This window comes from Sus scrofa, chromosome 15 (assembly GCF_000003025.6).
Source record: "Sus scrofa isolate TJ Tabasco breed Duroc chromosome 15, Sscrofa11.1, whole genome shotgun sequence".
Taxonomy (NCBI): Eukaryota; Metazoa; Chordata; class Mammalia; order Artiodactyla; family Suidae; genus Sus; species Sus scrofa.
The window spans coordinates 32,190,035-32,207,190 of NC_010457.5; the positions used below are offsets into that span (position 1 = coordinate 32,190,035).

The 17,156-nt window shown below is 41.2% G+C and overlaps 1 protein-coding gene across 5 annotated transcripts in view; it reads right to left on the reverse strand.

Annotated features, from left to right (window-relative positions):
• Positions 1-12,332, reverse strand: part of NIPA2 (non imprinted in Prader-Willi/Angelman syndrome 2) — a 27,271-nt gene extending 14,939 nt beyond the window's left edge. The window contains exons 1-5 of one of the 5 annotated variants that reach the window (XM_021075601.1): positions 12,007-12,325; positions 11,130-11,264; positions 8,131-8,251; positions 2,452-2,681; positions 751-807 (exon numbers count right to left, since the gene is read on the reverse strand). In XM_021075601.1, coding sequence (XP_020931260.1) covers positions 751-807; positions 2,452-2,590 — 196 coding nt within the window. In that variant the 5' untranslated portion in view covers positions 2,591-2,681; positions 8,131-8,251; positions 11,130-11,264; positions 12,007-12,325. Of the gene's footprint in view, positions 1-750; positions 808-2,451; positions 2,682-8,130; positions 8,252-11,129; positions 11,265-12,006 lie in introns of all 5 variants that reach the window. The other 4 variants (XM_021075602.1, XM_021075603.1, XM_021075604.1 and 1 more) reach the window with 4 other exon arrangements.

Below are 17,156 nucleotides of genomic sequence, written 5' to 3' on the forward strand. Positions count from 1 at the left end.
AAATTAAATAAGCTATTAAACTGGTAAATGACTTTTATAGGATTAAATTTTACATAGTTTGAGTTTTTCCCATTAAAAAAAAACCAGGGAGTTCCCGTCGTGGCGCAGTGGTTAACGAATCCGACTAGGAACCATGAGGTTGCGGGTTCAGTCCCTGCCCTTGCTCAGAGGGTTAACGATCCAGCATTGCCGTGAGCTGTGGTGTAGGTTGCAGACGCGGCTCGGATCCCAGGTTGCTGTGGCTCTGGCATAGGCTGGAGGCTACAGCTCCGATTTGACCCCTAGCCTGGGAACCTCCATATGCCGCGGGAGCGGCCCAAGAAACAGCAAAAAGACAAAAAAAAAAACAAAAACAAAAACAAAACCCCCAAAAAACCCAGGGTTTATGTAGAGTTTTAAAATTTGCTAATAATAGGAGGTTGTAGCAGTATATGTAAATACTTAAGGAGTTCCATTGTGGCTCAGTGGTAACAAACTCGACTTAATATCATGATGACATAGGTTTGACCCCTGGCCTCAGTGGGTTAAGGATGTGGCGGTGCTATGAGCTGCGTTGTAGGTTGCAGATGTGGCTCAGATCTGGTGTTGCTGTGGCTGTAGCATAGGCCAGCAGCTGCAGCTCTGATTTGACCCCTAGCCTGAGAAATTCCCTATGCTGCAGGTGTAGCCCTAAAAAGCAAAATAAATAAAACAAAGAAAAAAACTCAATATACAGCTATGATATTTTCTTGAAATGTTCTCTATACATACTTGAAAGCAGTCCAGCCCACCACAACCATTCTTTAAGATATGCATGGCCTCCTTGACCTGTGAATGAAAACATATATTTCTTTGTAAGATTATATAACTCATAAATTCATGGCAACTATTAGTAATAACAGATGTAAAGATATCATTTGTTGATTATTACTACTTTTTTTCTTTTTAGGGCTGCACCTGCAGCATATGGAAGTTCCCAGGCTAGGGATCTAACTGGAACGGTAGGTAGTTCCTGGGCCTATGCCACAAGCCACAGCAGTATAGGATCTGAGCCTCCCCTGCGACCTACACCACAGCTCATGGCAACACCGGATCCTTAACCTACTGAACAAGGCCAGGAATTGAAGCCGAATTCTCACGGATACTAGTTGGGCTTGTTACTACTATGCCACAATGGGAACTTCCAATTATTACTACTTTGAATAAAGGTTTCAGCATGATTACAAAGCGGGGTATCTTTAAGATTATCTTAGAAAAGGTGCTGTTAAGGCTCATGAGAATGTGAGTGAAAGAGTTAATCAATTCTTATGTTCAGTTCATACTTCATTCTTTTGAGAACTCAATTTCAATAAATAAAGAAAATGAACCAATAAGAAGTAGCCCAACTTCAAATGAGTTAGAAAGGGATAAGCCATTTAGGCGTGGGTTAGCCCCACAGACGAGGTAGTGATCTTGGAGGAAGAGGTCCTATACTGACCAGACATATGAAGACCAAGCACTGCTCATAGTCTGGGGCTTCCAAGATACTCATTCTGCCTTTTTACACGCCTTTCCTCCATACCAAACTAATAAAATCAGTGCTTAAGCCATTGTTCAAAAGAAAAAACCACAGCAAATGAACTCTTTGACAAGCATATCCATGTGGACGATGAGAGTTACTGCCTCAGGAATGAGAATACACTTGTTCCAGCAGTACGTGCCAATACTTTCTCCTCTCTGCACTAAATCCCAATAGAAGCCATTGTTTCAAGAGTGTTTAAGTCTGCTCATAGAGATGGTACAGAAAAGAAGATGAAGGTAATATATTTTTTTTTAACTGCCAAAGTAGGTTTTCCTATGAGGTCAGGACTGGGTCTAGAACTGAAGCAGAGGCCGAATGACAGAACATGACCAGAATGCAACATAATGTTGGGAGCTGGGAGCTGTCGTGATGCACCCAAGCCAGGGGGGATTCAATCACATCAAGTGTCCCCCAGGGTCTCGCGACTTGTCGGCAATTTCTGGGGATCCACTTATACCACCCATCAGAATTTCACTCAAACGAGTACACTTTAATCCAAGGAAGCTCTCCTTCTTGCCAATTTGAGATCAATAGGAAAAATGTCTAAGGTTAAAAGTCAAACTTTTACTATCAAAGACAAAAGATCCTAGACTTCAATAAGATTTTGATTCTATCCACATATCCTCATTTCCTTCTCTGCAGACATATCCAAATTTAAAGAAAAGGCTAGATGCTAATTGGGCACTGGTCCCTATTTCTACTTTGACAATAACTGCGAGAGTGAGTAGTTAACCTATTTTGACATCTTTTTATTTCTTTGATTACAAAAATGATTCTCTATAAACATTTACAACTCCTGCACAGTTCAAGTTGTGAATCTAGTCACTAGGAATGTGGATGTGGTCTTCTACAAAGATATACTTAAGCACACACGGATATCATTCAAAATCACAAGGGCATAAATCACCTACCTGCTCTCATGGAGCCTTTTCTGGCAAGTCGCAGAAGGCCTTTTTTTTTCAAGATGAAACTCCCTCCAATGAAAATGCTGGAGCTCATAGCCAGTCCTAGACCAATATAAAAGTCATACTTTCCACGCCCCTGGCTCATTTCGTTTGTTACTTAAGAAATTACTGTGAATCACATTGATCAAGAACGAGAAACTGCTGGTGCTGGAGGCAGGATGACACAGTCTTCAAACCTAAATGATGCAAAACAAAAATGAGATTTTCACAGAATATGATGCATGATCATATGCAATTCAAAAATTTTTTTACTCAATTTCTCACAATCATTTTTAAACTATTAATAAACTGTATTTACCATTGATACTTATCACTAATCTAATTATATTTCTTCCAGTTATGGCAAAAGATGGGATCATGATAATAAAAACTATACTTGCACGGTGATGTAGTCAACAATACTGTACTGTAGAGCTGAATATGGCTGAGAGTAGGTCTCATCACAAGAAAAAAATATGTAAACATGAGTAGTAATGGATGGTAACTAAACTAACTGTGGCAATCATTTCATAATATACACATTGTGTGGTACACCTTAAACTAACATAATGCTATGTGCCAACTATTAACTCAATAGAACAGGAAAAATTTTAAAATAAAACCATATTTAAATTAATTTTATAAAGTCTGGTTTCATATTTTAGAAATGTTTCTGGTCTTAGCTGGACAGTCCACAGCAATAAAACTTTGCTGGTAAGAAAAAAAAAAATTCTACAGAATGAAAATCAACAAAAAAATTATAAAAACCTAGCCTATAAATACATTTACAAATTTCATAAATGTGTTTTTTTCAATAATCTATATAGAGAAACAAAAAATGTTTGCACCCAAATATTTTCTTCTTAGAAATCTACGTAGATATAAACATTTGGTGATTTCTTACTTAGCCTATTAATAGGGGTGTGTAAGGAGAATGCAGATTTGAAATTATGTTGTTAGCAGAGGATTATGATTCCAGTAGGCAGATGTTCGCCAGGGTGTGTGTGGTACTGGTGGATTTTTTAGAGAACATGAAGACTTTGGAACTTGGAGGACTCAAACCATAAGACCAGATAGGATACACAGGCTTACCAAAGACTGCATTTCCCCCCCCGCCCCCACCAAATCAGCCAAGTCAGAACCCTGCTGACAAACAAACTGAAGCAAAGTGTTGGAGGCAGAAGAAAAAAACATTACTCAGCTACAACATTTATGACTGATTATAACTAACTGCCTGCTCAACGTTCTGGTATGTCCTGAGACTTGCAGTCCCACAATTTAAGGACTGAGTCCCAGAACTAATCTGTAATCTAGTCAGTATCCTTGGCCATTAATCCCCACTGACTAGCCCAGTTGCTCCATTCTTCAGGTTATGGGACTCTGGTCTTTAACAAGTAAATTCCTATCCACCCAGCCCCTCAATTATCCATCTACTTAAACAGGTTTTTTTCTTTTCCTTTATAGGGCCGCACCTACAGCATATGGAAGTTCCTGGGCTAGGGGTCAAATCCAGGCCACATCTGTGATCTATACCACAGACCATAGCTCACAGCATCGCCAGATCCTTAACCCCCTGATGAAGGCCAGGGATCAAACCTGTGTCCTAATGGATACTAGTGGGGCCTGTTTCCACTGAGCCACAATGGGAACTCCCCACTCAAACGGTTTTTACTGAACATGTGCTATGTGCACTAAGCATTATAATAAGCTCTCTGGATAAAATGGTGATAGCTCAGTGGGGAGACAGACAAGTGATGGATTACAAAAGCAGGGTGGGGGATAGGAGAAATAGGTGAGGGAGATTAAAGAGATATAAACTTCCAATTACAAAATAAATGAATTGCTGGGATGAAATGTACAGATGGGGGAATATATTCAATGACAATGTTATTACATCTCTGTATGGTGACAGATGTTAACTACGCTTATCATGGTGATCATTTTGTAACATACAGAAATATCAAATCGCTATGCTGTGTACTTGGAACTAAAATTGTGTTGTAGGTCAATTATAACTCAGGGGAAAAATAGGAACTTTCACTACTACCAAGTATGACAAAGTATCTTAACAGTACTTAGTGTAACTGAATGGTAAAGATTTGACAATTTATTTAAACATAAAAAAATTAAGCTCTCTGCAGAGTTCCTGTCACAGTTCAGTAGATTAAGAACCTGACTAGTATCCATGAGGACTCAACCATATGCCATGGGTGCAGCCCTAAAATGCAATAAATAAATATATAAACAAAAAAGACACGGAGCTGGAGTTCCCTCGTGGCACAGTTACGGCACAGTGGGTTAAGGACCTGGCATTGTCACTGCAGCTGCTCAGCTTGCTGCTGTGGCACAGGTACAATCCCTTGCCCAGGATCTTCCACATGTCTTGCAGGTGGCCAAAACAAACACACAAAAACCAAACAACCAAAAACAAACAAAAAAACAAAAAACCAGCAGTTCCTGGTGGCTCAGTGGGTTAAGAACTTGACTAGTATCCATGAGGATGTGGATTCGATCCTGGCCTTGCTTACTGGGTTAAAGGATCTGGCATTGCTGTGTATAGGTCACGGAACCAGCTGGATCTGGCATTGCTGTGGCATAGGCTGGCAGCTGCAGCTCTGACTGGACCCCTAGCTTTGACCCCCTAGCCCTGGAACTTTCATATGCTACAGGTGCAGCCCTAAAAAGAAGAGGGGGGAAAAAAAGTGCTCTCTAAAACTATGTCTGCTATATTTTCAAATCTGGTGACTTAATTAGAATAATAATAAAAATGACAATTTTTGGTAAGTTTCAAAACCATAACTAAACTGCTCTATGACAAAAAGAAAAGGAAATTGGAGTTCCCATCATGGCGCAAGGGAAACGAATCCGACTAGGAACCATAAGGTTGCGGGTTTGATCCCTGGCCTCGCTCAGTGGGTTAAGGATTTGGTGTTGCTGTGAGCTGTGGTGTGGGTCGCAGATGCGGCTCGGATCTGGTATTGCTGTGGCTCTGGCGTAGGCTGGCAGCAACAGCTCTGATTAGACCCCTAGCCTGGTAACCTCCATATGCCGAGGGTGCAGCCCTTAAAAGACAAAAGACAAAAGACAAAAAAAAAAAAAAAAAAAAAAAAGAAAGAAAGAAAGAAAGAAAGAAAAGTATAACAACAACAAAAAAAGTGTGTTTATGGTGTTCCTACCACATCCTACACAACTGGTTTTTCCACACTTATGACTCAGTCACCCTCAGCAGAATGTCAGCCCTGGGCTCCTGAACCTGTGCACCAAGCTATCTGGTAGTCTCAAAATGTATCTTAATACATGTTTTCTGAATGAATACAGATGAAGAGAACCATATAGTTGGTCCTCAAAAAAAAAAAATAAAATAAAGTTGGTGGCCATTCTTGAGGAGTCATTAACAGAAAACCACTGCATCATTCAGATCGGCATCCTAAAATAGCCTATAAACTGAACAATTAGGAAGTGAGAATACAACATACAAGTGAACATGCAAAGATAATAGTAGTAAGGGCTGGAAAATGGGAGTACAAAAACTCAGCTACCAAACACCTCAGCCCACTCGGTAGGTCTATCTTTCTAATGACCAAGGGTCACCTAACTTTTTTTTTTTTCTTTTTTTTTGCCTTTTCTAGGGCCGTTCCCATGGCACATGGAGGTTCCCAGGCTAGGGGTCTAATCAGAGCTGTAGCCGCCTGGCCTACACCAGAGCCAGAGCAATGGAGGATCTGAGCCACGTCTGCAACCTACACCACAGCTCATGGCAACGCTGGATCGTCAACCCACTGAGCAGGGCCAGGGATTGAACCCAAAACCTCATGGTTCCCAGTTGGATTCATTAACCACTGAGCCACGATGGGAACTCCAAGGGTCACCTAACTTTAATGAGCTCTTCTCCTTTAACCATTATCTTCATGGAACAGTGTTCTTCATTATCATGCAAGTTCTACTGAGGAGAGTAACTACTTAAATCTTCATACATCTCCCTTTTAAAGGTCTGAACAGAACAAGCCAGTTTATAATCTGGATATTCTGGAATTAATAAAATGGAACTTTGTTATCGGCAAGGATGACACTCAGAAACAAGTCAGGTTTATTTATAATTCCAATCCCAGTAGAATGAAAACCTCACAAATCCAAATTCACATTTTAATTATATAAACTTGACCTTCAAATACCAAATGTATACTTTTCAATTTACTAACACTAACTTCAAGTTACATATGTGGAGTATAAGGTCTAAAAATAAGACCTATTGTACTGCCCTGATATCTGGTAAAACTGGGATGACCTAATCACAAATTCCAACCCTCCTCCACTGCTTTCATGGAAAGTCCCAAAGCTCAGCAACCCATGAGGACCAGGCAGTGGGCTTCACTGCTGACATACTGCAGAATTATTACAGCAAACCAATCACATCCTCCTGCAGGAACCAAGGGGCACCTTTAACCTCTTGCTACCCAAAGCCTGACTCCCACAGCCTCTGGTTCTTTATTCTGCAGCCCTGATGTAGCCCTGTGTTTATTCAGTGTCCTCCTCCTACATGAACAGAAGTGACTAATAAGCTGCTCTCATGTGCCCACTGTCAGGTGTCGTGAGCCCACTGTCAGGTGTCGTGAGGGAAGGAATCTCCCTCCTGACAAGGTGAAGAAAAGGTGAATAAAACAATACATTATAATGGAATCTTACTCATTTTATCCTAAGATCACTGAAAATTCACTGTTCTTAACTTTATTATGCCTATATATAAATTTTCTCCTCATTTTTACACAAAGTTGAATGATGCTATTTAAAATCTTTTACCCTCTTTTCTTTTTATTGTTATCAACTTATTATGGAAAATTTCAAACACACAAAAGAAGACCTTTGTTGACTAGTTGGGTCAATCTTATTTTGTATATGGCTTTGGAAAGCTGTACCCCTCTTGCTCACTTCATTTCCCAACAGACTCATGGCTCCCTTTGGACTAGTGTCATCACTGCCCAGACCCACCACAGCCCTCCTGGCCTCACTTCCACTACTTAGAGCCTGCTCTTCAGTCTAGGTCAGGTCACACTCAACAACTTCCCCAGTAGTTGCAGCCCACAGGCATTTGCTTTCCTTTGCACTTACTTAAAGACAGCCTCATAAAATTTTTTCTTTTCTTTCTTCTCTTTTTTTTTTTAGAGCCAAACCCACAGCACATGGACGTTCCCAGGCTAGGGGTCGAACTGGAGCTGTTATGTAGCTGCTGGCCTACATCACAGCTCAGAGCAATGCTGGATCTTTAGCCCACTAAGTGAGGCCAGAAATCGAACCTTCGTCCTCATGGGTAGCAGTCAGATTCATTTCCACTAAGCCACAACAGGAACTCCTAAAATGTATTTCTCAATGTTCTATCTTCAAAGACAAATTCTAAGTTTCTTAAAGACAATGACTTAAGTTCACTGTGGTGGTTTCCCCACAAAAGGCACTCATTTATAGTGGCAAATCTGATTTAAAAGCTTTTCTAGGATTAAAATTATTTGTTATGTTTGTTCACTCAATGAACTATACCAGTGTGTATACTGGGGCTGGGGAAGGATGATAAGTAACATAAAAGCTATACGCCATAAAGCTATAAAGCAGCCTTCAGCCACTAAACTAAGTAAGTGAATCACTCATTTAACTTACAGTTTGAGAACAGGACATCAGTGTGAATGTCCTGAAAGGAACAGTTGCTTCGCTAGTCTCAGACCTGGTAGTGTTCTGTTCCCATTCTGTGTAACTGAAGGTCAATTACAGCTGGGAGAGCCTGAAACAGAGATTACTTTTTATTTCTTAAGGATTAGCTATAAGGCAGGTCCAGGTTTAAAGACTGCTAAACAAGAAAACTTGCTAAGTTTCACTTCAACTAGGTAACCAAACCAAAGATAACAAGCTCAGGGGCTGGGCAGGGGGGTAACCTGTAGATCTTACCTCTCAGAGGGACTGAAGTGGAAGGTCCCACTCCCCACCCCTGGCAGTTAATATGTTATTTATATGTGGCCATCTGTTCAATAAACTTATACTGAGCAGCTATGAATGTGCCAGGCACTGGAGTTATAAAGATGATCAAAAGTTTCTGCTGCCCTCAAGGATTCCCATAGCTAAGCAAGAATTCTGAAAATAAACTATTCAAATTTTAAACACACTTCCATTTTTAAAGACTTTTAGAATTTCCAGCTTCTTCTTTCTAAACTTTAACACATTTAATTTTCAAAACTGATTTCACTAACACTTACTTATAATTCTTATAATGTTATGTTATATTCCATCAAATGCAGTTATGTCAAAAATGAAATTACTTTATCTCAAAGAAAATGATATTATGAAATTGGTCCACCTTTCCTTTTAAAACACGGAGAACACATAATTTAAGGAACAGGAAAACATGGACCAACATTCTAAAACCTGTATGAAAAGCCCAAGTTAAGATTTGCTTTTCAAAGTCAGCTAAATTAAAAATTATATCAACTGGAGTACATTTACAGCTTTAAACCCATCAGAGCACTTTTGATTTCAATTTTAACAAAGCTTGAAAAGACATTTGATGAGTCTCATGATGAGAAAAGATGTACAGAGATGTTAAATAACTTCTCATGGTGGGAGTGGACAGTAGACCCAGGACTAGAATCCAGGTTTCAGTCTCAGTCTTTTCCACCGGAGTTTCCATTTAGTCCCCAAGCTGGGACACAAGCAAGGGGCAGCTCAGAGAAGGCTCTCAGTGTCAGTCATTGCCTCTCTGCCCAATCTGCTCCTTCTTGTGTTCTGACTGTGGCTTCACCATCTTCATCTCCAAACTGTGTACAAGAGCCAAGGGAGCCAGATGGATTCTATCTCTGAAATATGTCCTTGCACCCCATGTCTCTCCTGACCCTAATCCAGCTTAAAAGCAGGATGCTACACTGCTCTATACAACACATTTATCCTCTCATTCTCCTGCTTCCAAACTCAGAATGGCTACCCACTGTTTCCTGAGAGAAGTTCAAATTTTGTAACCCAGTAACTAAGACCTTTCACCATTTGTTCCAAACCTATCTTTAACATTTTTACTTCCTGATATTTCACATACCCTAGTTGCACCCTAGGTCAACACACTGCTGCCATTCTTAACTATTCCTTTCATTCCTCTCTATCTTTTCCACATTATTCCTTTCATCTTTAAGGACCTATTTCAAAAAAGCACTTCCGCAATGAAGCCCCACCTGAATTCCATGAGCCAATCTTTTCTGAATTCCCTAGCCTTTAACTTGAACTCCTCTTTGGACACCTTTCCAGCCTTTATTATGATTAGTAATGTACATGACTCATATCCCCTTCACTATGGCTCTCTACAGACAAGTGATATTTACTCGATCATCAAATATTTACATGAATACTATTTACTATATTCTAGGTATAGGAGTGAATACAACAGACCAAAATCCTGCCCTCAATGGAGTTTACCTACTCTTGGAGGTACGGCAATGCAACAAATAAGGACATTATGTTGGAAGGTGGCAAATACTACGGTGAAAAGTCAAGCACGTTAAAGGCACTGGGGAGCTGGGTTGGAGGACTTTTATTAGGTTAGTCAGGAGGCCTAGTGGAGAGGATAACACTGAACAAAGGCATGAAAGTAAAAGAACATAGCAGAGAAAGAAGCAAGTTCAAAGGCACTGAGGCATGAGCAAACACGCAGTTTTCTAGGAAAAGAAAGCTCACTGTGGCTGACACGAACAACAAGGGTAGGTGAGATACCATAGCAGGGTATTTCTTTTCTTTTCTGTGGCCACACCCATGGCATCAGGATGTTCCCAGGCCAGGGACTGAATCTGACCTGCAGCTGCAATCTAAGCCACAGCTGCGGGAATGCCAGATCTTTTAACCCACTGCCCCAGGCCAGGGATGGAACCTGTACCTCTGCAGTGACCTGAGTTGATACAGTCAGATTTTTAACCCAGTGCACCACAGTGGGAACGCCAGCAGGGTATTTCTACGTAATAGAAATAACCTGAAAACCAGTGTCACTGTATTTTATCATTATGTCTCCCTACGAGTAATAGCTATGTCTTAATGAACACCTATGGAGGCACTGCTCCAGACAACTGATACTAATTCTAGCCATACAATAATGAGAAAAACACATCATTACCCCCACCTTGAAGGTAAAGAAACCAAACCTCACAGATTTAAATCACATGCACAGGACCACACAAAAAGCTACACAGCCTAAAATGGAACCTAACTAAGTGTCCACTGGACTTTACTTATATATAGACCGCCCACATCATATTAAACCTTAGCGGTCTCCATCTTTATTTCTGCTTGATTTCCACTTTAATTTTTTCCAACCTCTCACTTGGCTAATTATTTTTAAGAGTAATGCATATAGATGTTCCCATTGTGGCTCAGCAGAAACAAACCCAACTAGTACCCATGAAGATGCGGTTTCAATCCCTGGCCCAGCTCAGTGAGTTAAGGATCCGGTGTGGCTGTGGTGGAGGCTGGCAGCTGCAGCTCTGATTCAACCTCTAGCCTAGGAACCTGATATGCCACAGGTGCAGCCCTAAAAAAAAGCAAAAAAAACCCCCAAGACTTATAAATACTACATAACCTAAATCTCCAACCTTTTTTAGTAATATCATTTATAAATTAAAATTTTAACTTACATGTAAACTTAATATGGTCTCTCTTATGAAAAAAAGGCTGGAAGAGGTTAGAGATGACTTATTCACTCTCATTTCCTGCAAATAAAACCCTTTATTCTCATTTAAAGTTTTAAACCCTGGCAGAGTGGCTCCAGCCTGGAAAGAAGAAAATACAGAAGGAGGCAAAAGAAATAAATAGTTACTGAATATTTTAAAAAATTTGGTTACTAGTCTCCTTACTGGTTTTACTTACCAACTAACATAAAATCTATTCAACCCAGTACACCATACTGTTTTAACAGACATCTTGCTGGTAGGAAAAAAGAGATCTCTATTCTCTCATATTCACTGCTAGCACTTTAACAACAAAGTACTAAGTGGGCTTACGGTATATAGAGAATTCCCAGAAATACAGAGCCTGTAGTAAACGAATTGAAAAGATTCAAGAGACATAAACACAAAACAAAATGCATACTAATTCTATCCACACAATAATGAGTTTTGTTCAGTTATACAGAGAGGAGAGAGAAGGATTTTAGTGACTTTATAAAAGTTAGGAAATGAAACAAGCCTTGTTCAAAACGTTACAGCGACATCTAAGGCTTGTTCAACAGTGTTAATATCTTCGCAGCAGCTGAAAAAATCTTCTAAAACTACAAAATGAAAGCATTTTAATGAACTTAATGAACATGCGCCCTCGACAGGGCCAGGCCAGGTTTCCTTGGGATTCACTGGCAACCCAATTCACAGTGGTATTCCTTGATACAGGTTACGGGAAAACTACTTCCATCTCAGAACACGCGTGGCTCAGAGTCCCCAGGGAAAAGAAAGGCGCCCCTGAAAGATCCTTCCCGACCCAAGATGGGCAGGCTTGCCCAGCTCGCCCCTTCGCGCTTGCCTGAAAGGAAGAAAGTTGGCAGGCCCGCCGCGCAGCTTCCCTTTTCCTATCCGGCCCCGGTCACCTCCGTTCACACCCCTACACAGGCCGCCCGGGTCACTCTGTCCTGAGCTCGCGCGGCCACAGCCTTCGTTGCTGTCCCGTAGGAGGTGCGAGCATCCGGGGCTGCAGCCGTGCACGCCGCTTCCTCCATGGGGAAATGCCGAGAGGAACTTGCCCCGGACGACCTCCGGCACCCACCGCCGCCACAGGGGGCCAAGGGGCGCAGCAGAGGAGAACCTGGGCGCGGCCGAATGACGAAAGCGGCGGCGCGCGCACGCTCAGTGCACGGCAAAGGCTCCGCCTGCGGCGCGCTCTCCGATCTTGTTCCGGTCTCTTTTCCAAGTCCTGGTTGGTGGAGAGCAGGGGGCGGGCCGAAGGGTGTCGGAAGCAGTGTTTTGCAATGTATTGTTTGCCGACCAAAATATCGAAAGGAAGGTACAGTGTGCAGAGAATTCCCACGTGCGGTTAGAGAGTGCCGTGAGTTCCCACGTGTGAAGCTGCGTTTTACGCGGTGTCCCTAGAGATTCCTTAGGGAAAGATTCTCCGAGAGTGCAAGGGAAAGGACTAGCGCCGCGCCAAGAGGCCCGGGCGGGTTGGGGGACGCGGAGGGGCGAGACCAAGTGCTGGTGGCGGGGCGGGCTCAGGGTAAGGCCCTTTCTTCCCCAATGTTAAATAACCGAATACGGGAATAAATGCGTTCTTTGGTCGAGTTTGTGGTTTGGCAAAATTCGGTCTCCCGACCCATGGAGCAGAGATTTATTTTTCATTAGATGCATGGGAAACCCACTGTTAAGCTGTCCCGCCTTAGCTCCTCCTGCAACAGAGAAATTTCTTGGAATCTATCATCATGGTTTCCTTGGAAGAGGACAGAGACGGAGAGGTCATTTATAAGAAGCCTGGTGGAGCAACTAGCTAAATCTGGAGTGAGACCTGCTAATAAACCAATAACACCTTGGTTACAGTTGCAAAAGTCTTCTAGGGATGTTCTTTCAGTTTTTGACTAGATGCAAAAGCACTATTATACCAAATTTAAGTTATTTTGGGTGGGAATATTCCTAAAATGAATTCTGTGCCTATTTAGGCAGAAAATGCCCAATATAATTTGCTCTTTTCAGACTACAGTCCCATTGGACTGTTATGTTCTAGATTACGCAGCCCCTGACCACTCTGGTTTTGGTAACTATGCAGCTTCTAATTTAAAAGCTTTTAATCTTCTGTGAACTTGACAAACAGGAAACTGCTTTTTAGAACTGGCTCAGATGAATTTTTTTGCTTGCTTTTTGGTCTTAACTGAATTCTAGTTAAATGACATTGTCAAATAAAGAATTATATTAACTAATCTTTTAAAAATATTTTATATTTTGCCGTTGGTTTGTTCAAATCTGTGTTCAAACAAGGCCCATACTGGTTTGTTTTTGTTTTTGTTTTGGTCATTTTAGGGCCGCACTCACAGCCCATATGGAGGTTCCCAGGCTAGGAATTGAATTGGAGCTGTAGCTGCTGGCCTATGCCACAGCCACACCAGATCAGAGCCACATCTGCAACCTATACCACAGCTTACAGCAGCACTGGATCCTTAACCCACTGAGCGAGGCCAGGGATCGAACCTGCATCCTGATGGATGCTGCTCAGATTGTTTTCCGCTTAGCCAGGACGGGAACTCCTGTACTGACTATTGAAAGATAGTTTGCAAGTTGGTAACTATGACGTGGTAGATTGAAAAAATGGCTCTGATTCTCTACCTATCCATGTGCCCACACATTTTGCAGAATGGCTTTGCACTTCCATATCATCTCCTGATTCTGGCCTTGGGACTGTCTTTGGTCAAGAAAATGTGGTGGTTCCCAGCCTAAACCATGATGAGAAGAAGCTTGGACTGTTTGCTAGAGGAGGAGATCAGGTGGAGTAGAGCAACTTGCAAAGCCACCTAGCTTCATTGAGACCAAGGATTGGAGCCTAGTTGGTTGAGGACCACAAAACTGCACAATGACCCACAGACATATGAGAATGAATAAAGGAATCTTGTATTAAGCCACTCTTTGATATGTATTGCTGTGTAACAATAACTAATCCCAACAGTGCCTCTAGGAAGCAGATGACTGTAATGAAAGTAGTGGTCGAGTCATAAGAATGCTTAGAAATTATGTTGACTTAACAAATTAATTTGCTTGTAGCTCTTTTCTGCCAGTATTCTAATCATACCAGCTAAACCCTGCCTCATCTAATCATCCTTCTCTCATCATTGTAGTTCACAGACTCATCTCACATTGATTATCTGGACTCCTCCCACATCTGACCCTTACTGTCATATTGCACAGTGTATTGTTTTTATAAGTGTATATAATTCCTTGCTAAAGTAATGCAAGCTCCTTAAATGCCCAGTTTACTTCTCCAGCACATAATGTTGCAGATCTTAAACACCAGGAGCATTCAAGCATTGATCATGAGATTTTTTTTTTTTTTTTTTTTTTTGTCTTTTTTGCCATTTCTTGGGCCGCTCTCGCGGCATATGGAGGTTCCCAGGCTAGGGGTCTAATCGGAGCTGTAGCTGCCAGCCTACGCTAGAGCCACAGCAACGTGGGATCCAAGCTGCATCTGCAACCTACACCACAGTTAATGGCAACGCCGGATCGTTAACCCACTGAGCAATGCCAGGGATCAAACCCGAAACCTCATGGTTCCTAGTCGGATTTGTTAACCACTACGCCATGACAGGAACTCCATGAGATGTTTTTAAACTTAAAAATTGAATGCCTTTTCATATACTGCTCTTAGGATTGTAAAATGGTACAAGCTCCTTGTAAGCAGTTTCTTAAAAAGTTAAACATATACAACCATATGACCCAGCTGTTCTAGGTATTTTTATCCAAGAAAAGAGAGATACCAGGAAAGCATATCCCATTAAAAGATAAAATATAAATGAATGTAATGTGAATGTAAATGAACATTCAATACTGGCTTTATGATAGCTAAAGAAAAAAAATAGAAACAATCCAAATGTCCATCAATAGATGAACAGATAAACAACTGTGGTATATCCATAAAATGGAAGGCTACCGAGCAGTAAAAGGGAATGAGCTGAAGTCAAAATAATTATGATAAGTGAAAGAAGCCAGACCAAAGAAAAAGTATATACTAAATGACTACATCTATATAAAATTCTAGGAAATGGTATTACATAGCAACAGAAATCAGATGAATGCTTGGGAGCAGATGGGGTAAGGAGGGCAGAGAGATTACAATAGGGCAAAAAGAAACTAAGGATGGAATTCCCGTCACGGCTCAGTGGGTTAAGGATCCGTGTTGCCATGAGCTGTGGCGTAGGTCGAAGACGTGGCTTGGATCCTGCTTTGCTATGGCTGTAGCGTAGGCCGGCGGCTACAGCTCTGATTGGACCCTAGCCTGGGAACCTCCATATGCGTGGGTGCGGCCCTAGAAAAGACAAAAAGACAAAAAAAAGAAAAGAAACTTTAAGGATAATAGGTGTGTTCACTCTTGTTCTTGGTGATGCTTTCATCATATGACATCTCTGACATACTTCGAAACTTACCAACTTACATATATTTTATACATGTACAAGTTATGGTATGTCAGCCATACCTCAATAAAGCTGTTAAAATCTACCTTTTGGCATTGTTTTAAAAGTATAGGCAAGACTTATTAAAATGGTATTTTTTAAATCATATGTTAGTAAATCAAATAGTTTCCTCATGTATAAATTGTTTTCCAATTACTCTATGTTTTGGCTTTGTTACCACAGATGCCAGCCAGAAACATGAGAACTGCATTACAGATGATCATTTTTTTTTGTTTAGCTCAACCCCCATCAGTAAATTTGCCCTTTGGCCTTCCAAAGTGAATAGTGATATTCTCTAGCATTTTAAGAATTTAGTATTGTATACCTGTTTTTCAGTTAACATTTATTCAAGGCCATAGATGACCTACAAATGTAGAGGGCATTTTCCAAAACATTTGTTGGAGGGAGAGGGGAGAGCTCTCTGAAAGACAGTAATAACTCCAAGAGAGTTTGGGTAGAACACTAAGATATTCATTGAAAGCCAGCAGTTGGCTTTTAATAATTAAATGATTTTTATTTTTTCCCATTATAGCTGGTTTACAATGTTTTGTCAGTTTCCTACTGTACAGCAAGGTGACCCAGTCACACATACATATATACATTCTTTTTTCTCACATCATCATGCTCCATCATAAGTGACTAGACATAGTTCCCAGTGCTACACAGCAGGATCTCATTGCTTATCCATTCCAAGGGCAATAGTTTGCATCTATTAACCCCAATTCTGGCTGTTAATAATTGTCTCATTTTATGTGGATCTCATAGGCAGAATAATGACCCCCCACCAAAGATGTCCACAGCCCTAATCTTCAGAACCTGTGACTGTGTCACCTTTGCAGATGTGACTAAATTAAGGACCCTAATATAATCCTGGATTGTCCAAGTGTGCCCAAAATAATCACAAGGGTCCTTCTAAGGAAAGGGAGGCAGGAGTGTCAGAGTTGGAGAATGAGATGACAGTGAAAGAAGCATCAGAGAGATCCAACACTGGCTTTGAAGATGGAGAAGGGCAAACAAGCCAAGGAATGTGCAAGGCCTTTAGAAACTGAAGAAGCCAGAGAAGAGATTCTCCCCTAGAGCCTCCAGAAGGAATGCAGTTCTGCTGGCACCTTGACTTTAGCCCTTGTGCTGGACTTCCGACCCCAAAGATATGAGATAATAAACTTTGTAGTTGTGGCCTTCTGTTAGAGCAGCATGGAAAACCAATATAGTGAATAAGCACGCTGCATAAGGGGAAGGACACTGACATCCCCAGACATCTTCACCCCAAATAAAAAGATGCGTTTCAAAAACAGAGGACTTAGTTTGATCTTCCCTCTACTTTCCAGCTCATGATCTGTTATTTTACATGGATTTTTTGTGTTTGTTACTTGATTGGTGTTTCTCCTATCCGGCTTGCCATGGTGCAGTTCTGATCCCAACTCTTCCCAGTTTCTGGATAAACACCTCTCTGAACTGCTAATACAGAGAGAGGTATCCTTTCATTTTTCTGTTTCTTGACTGTGCCTCAGCCTCTCCAACACAAAAAGCC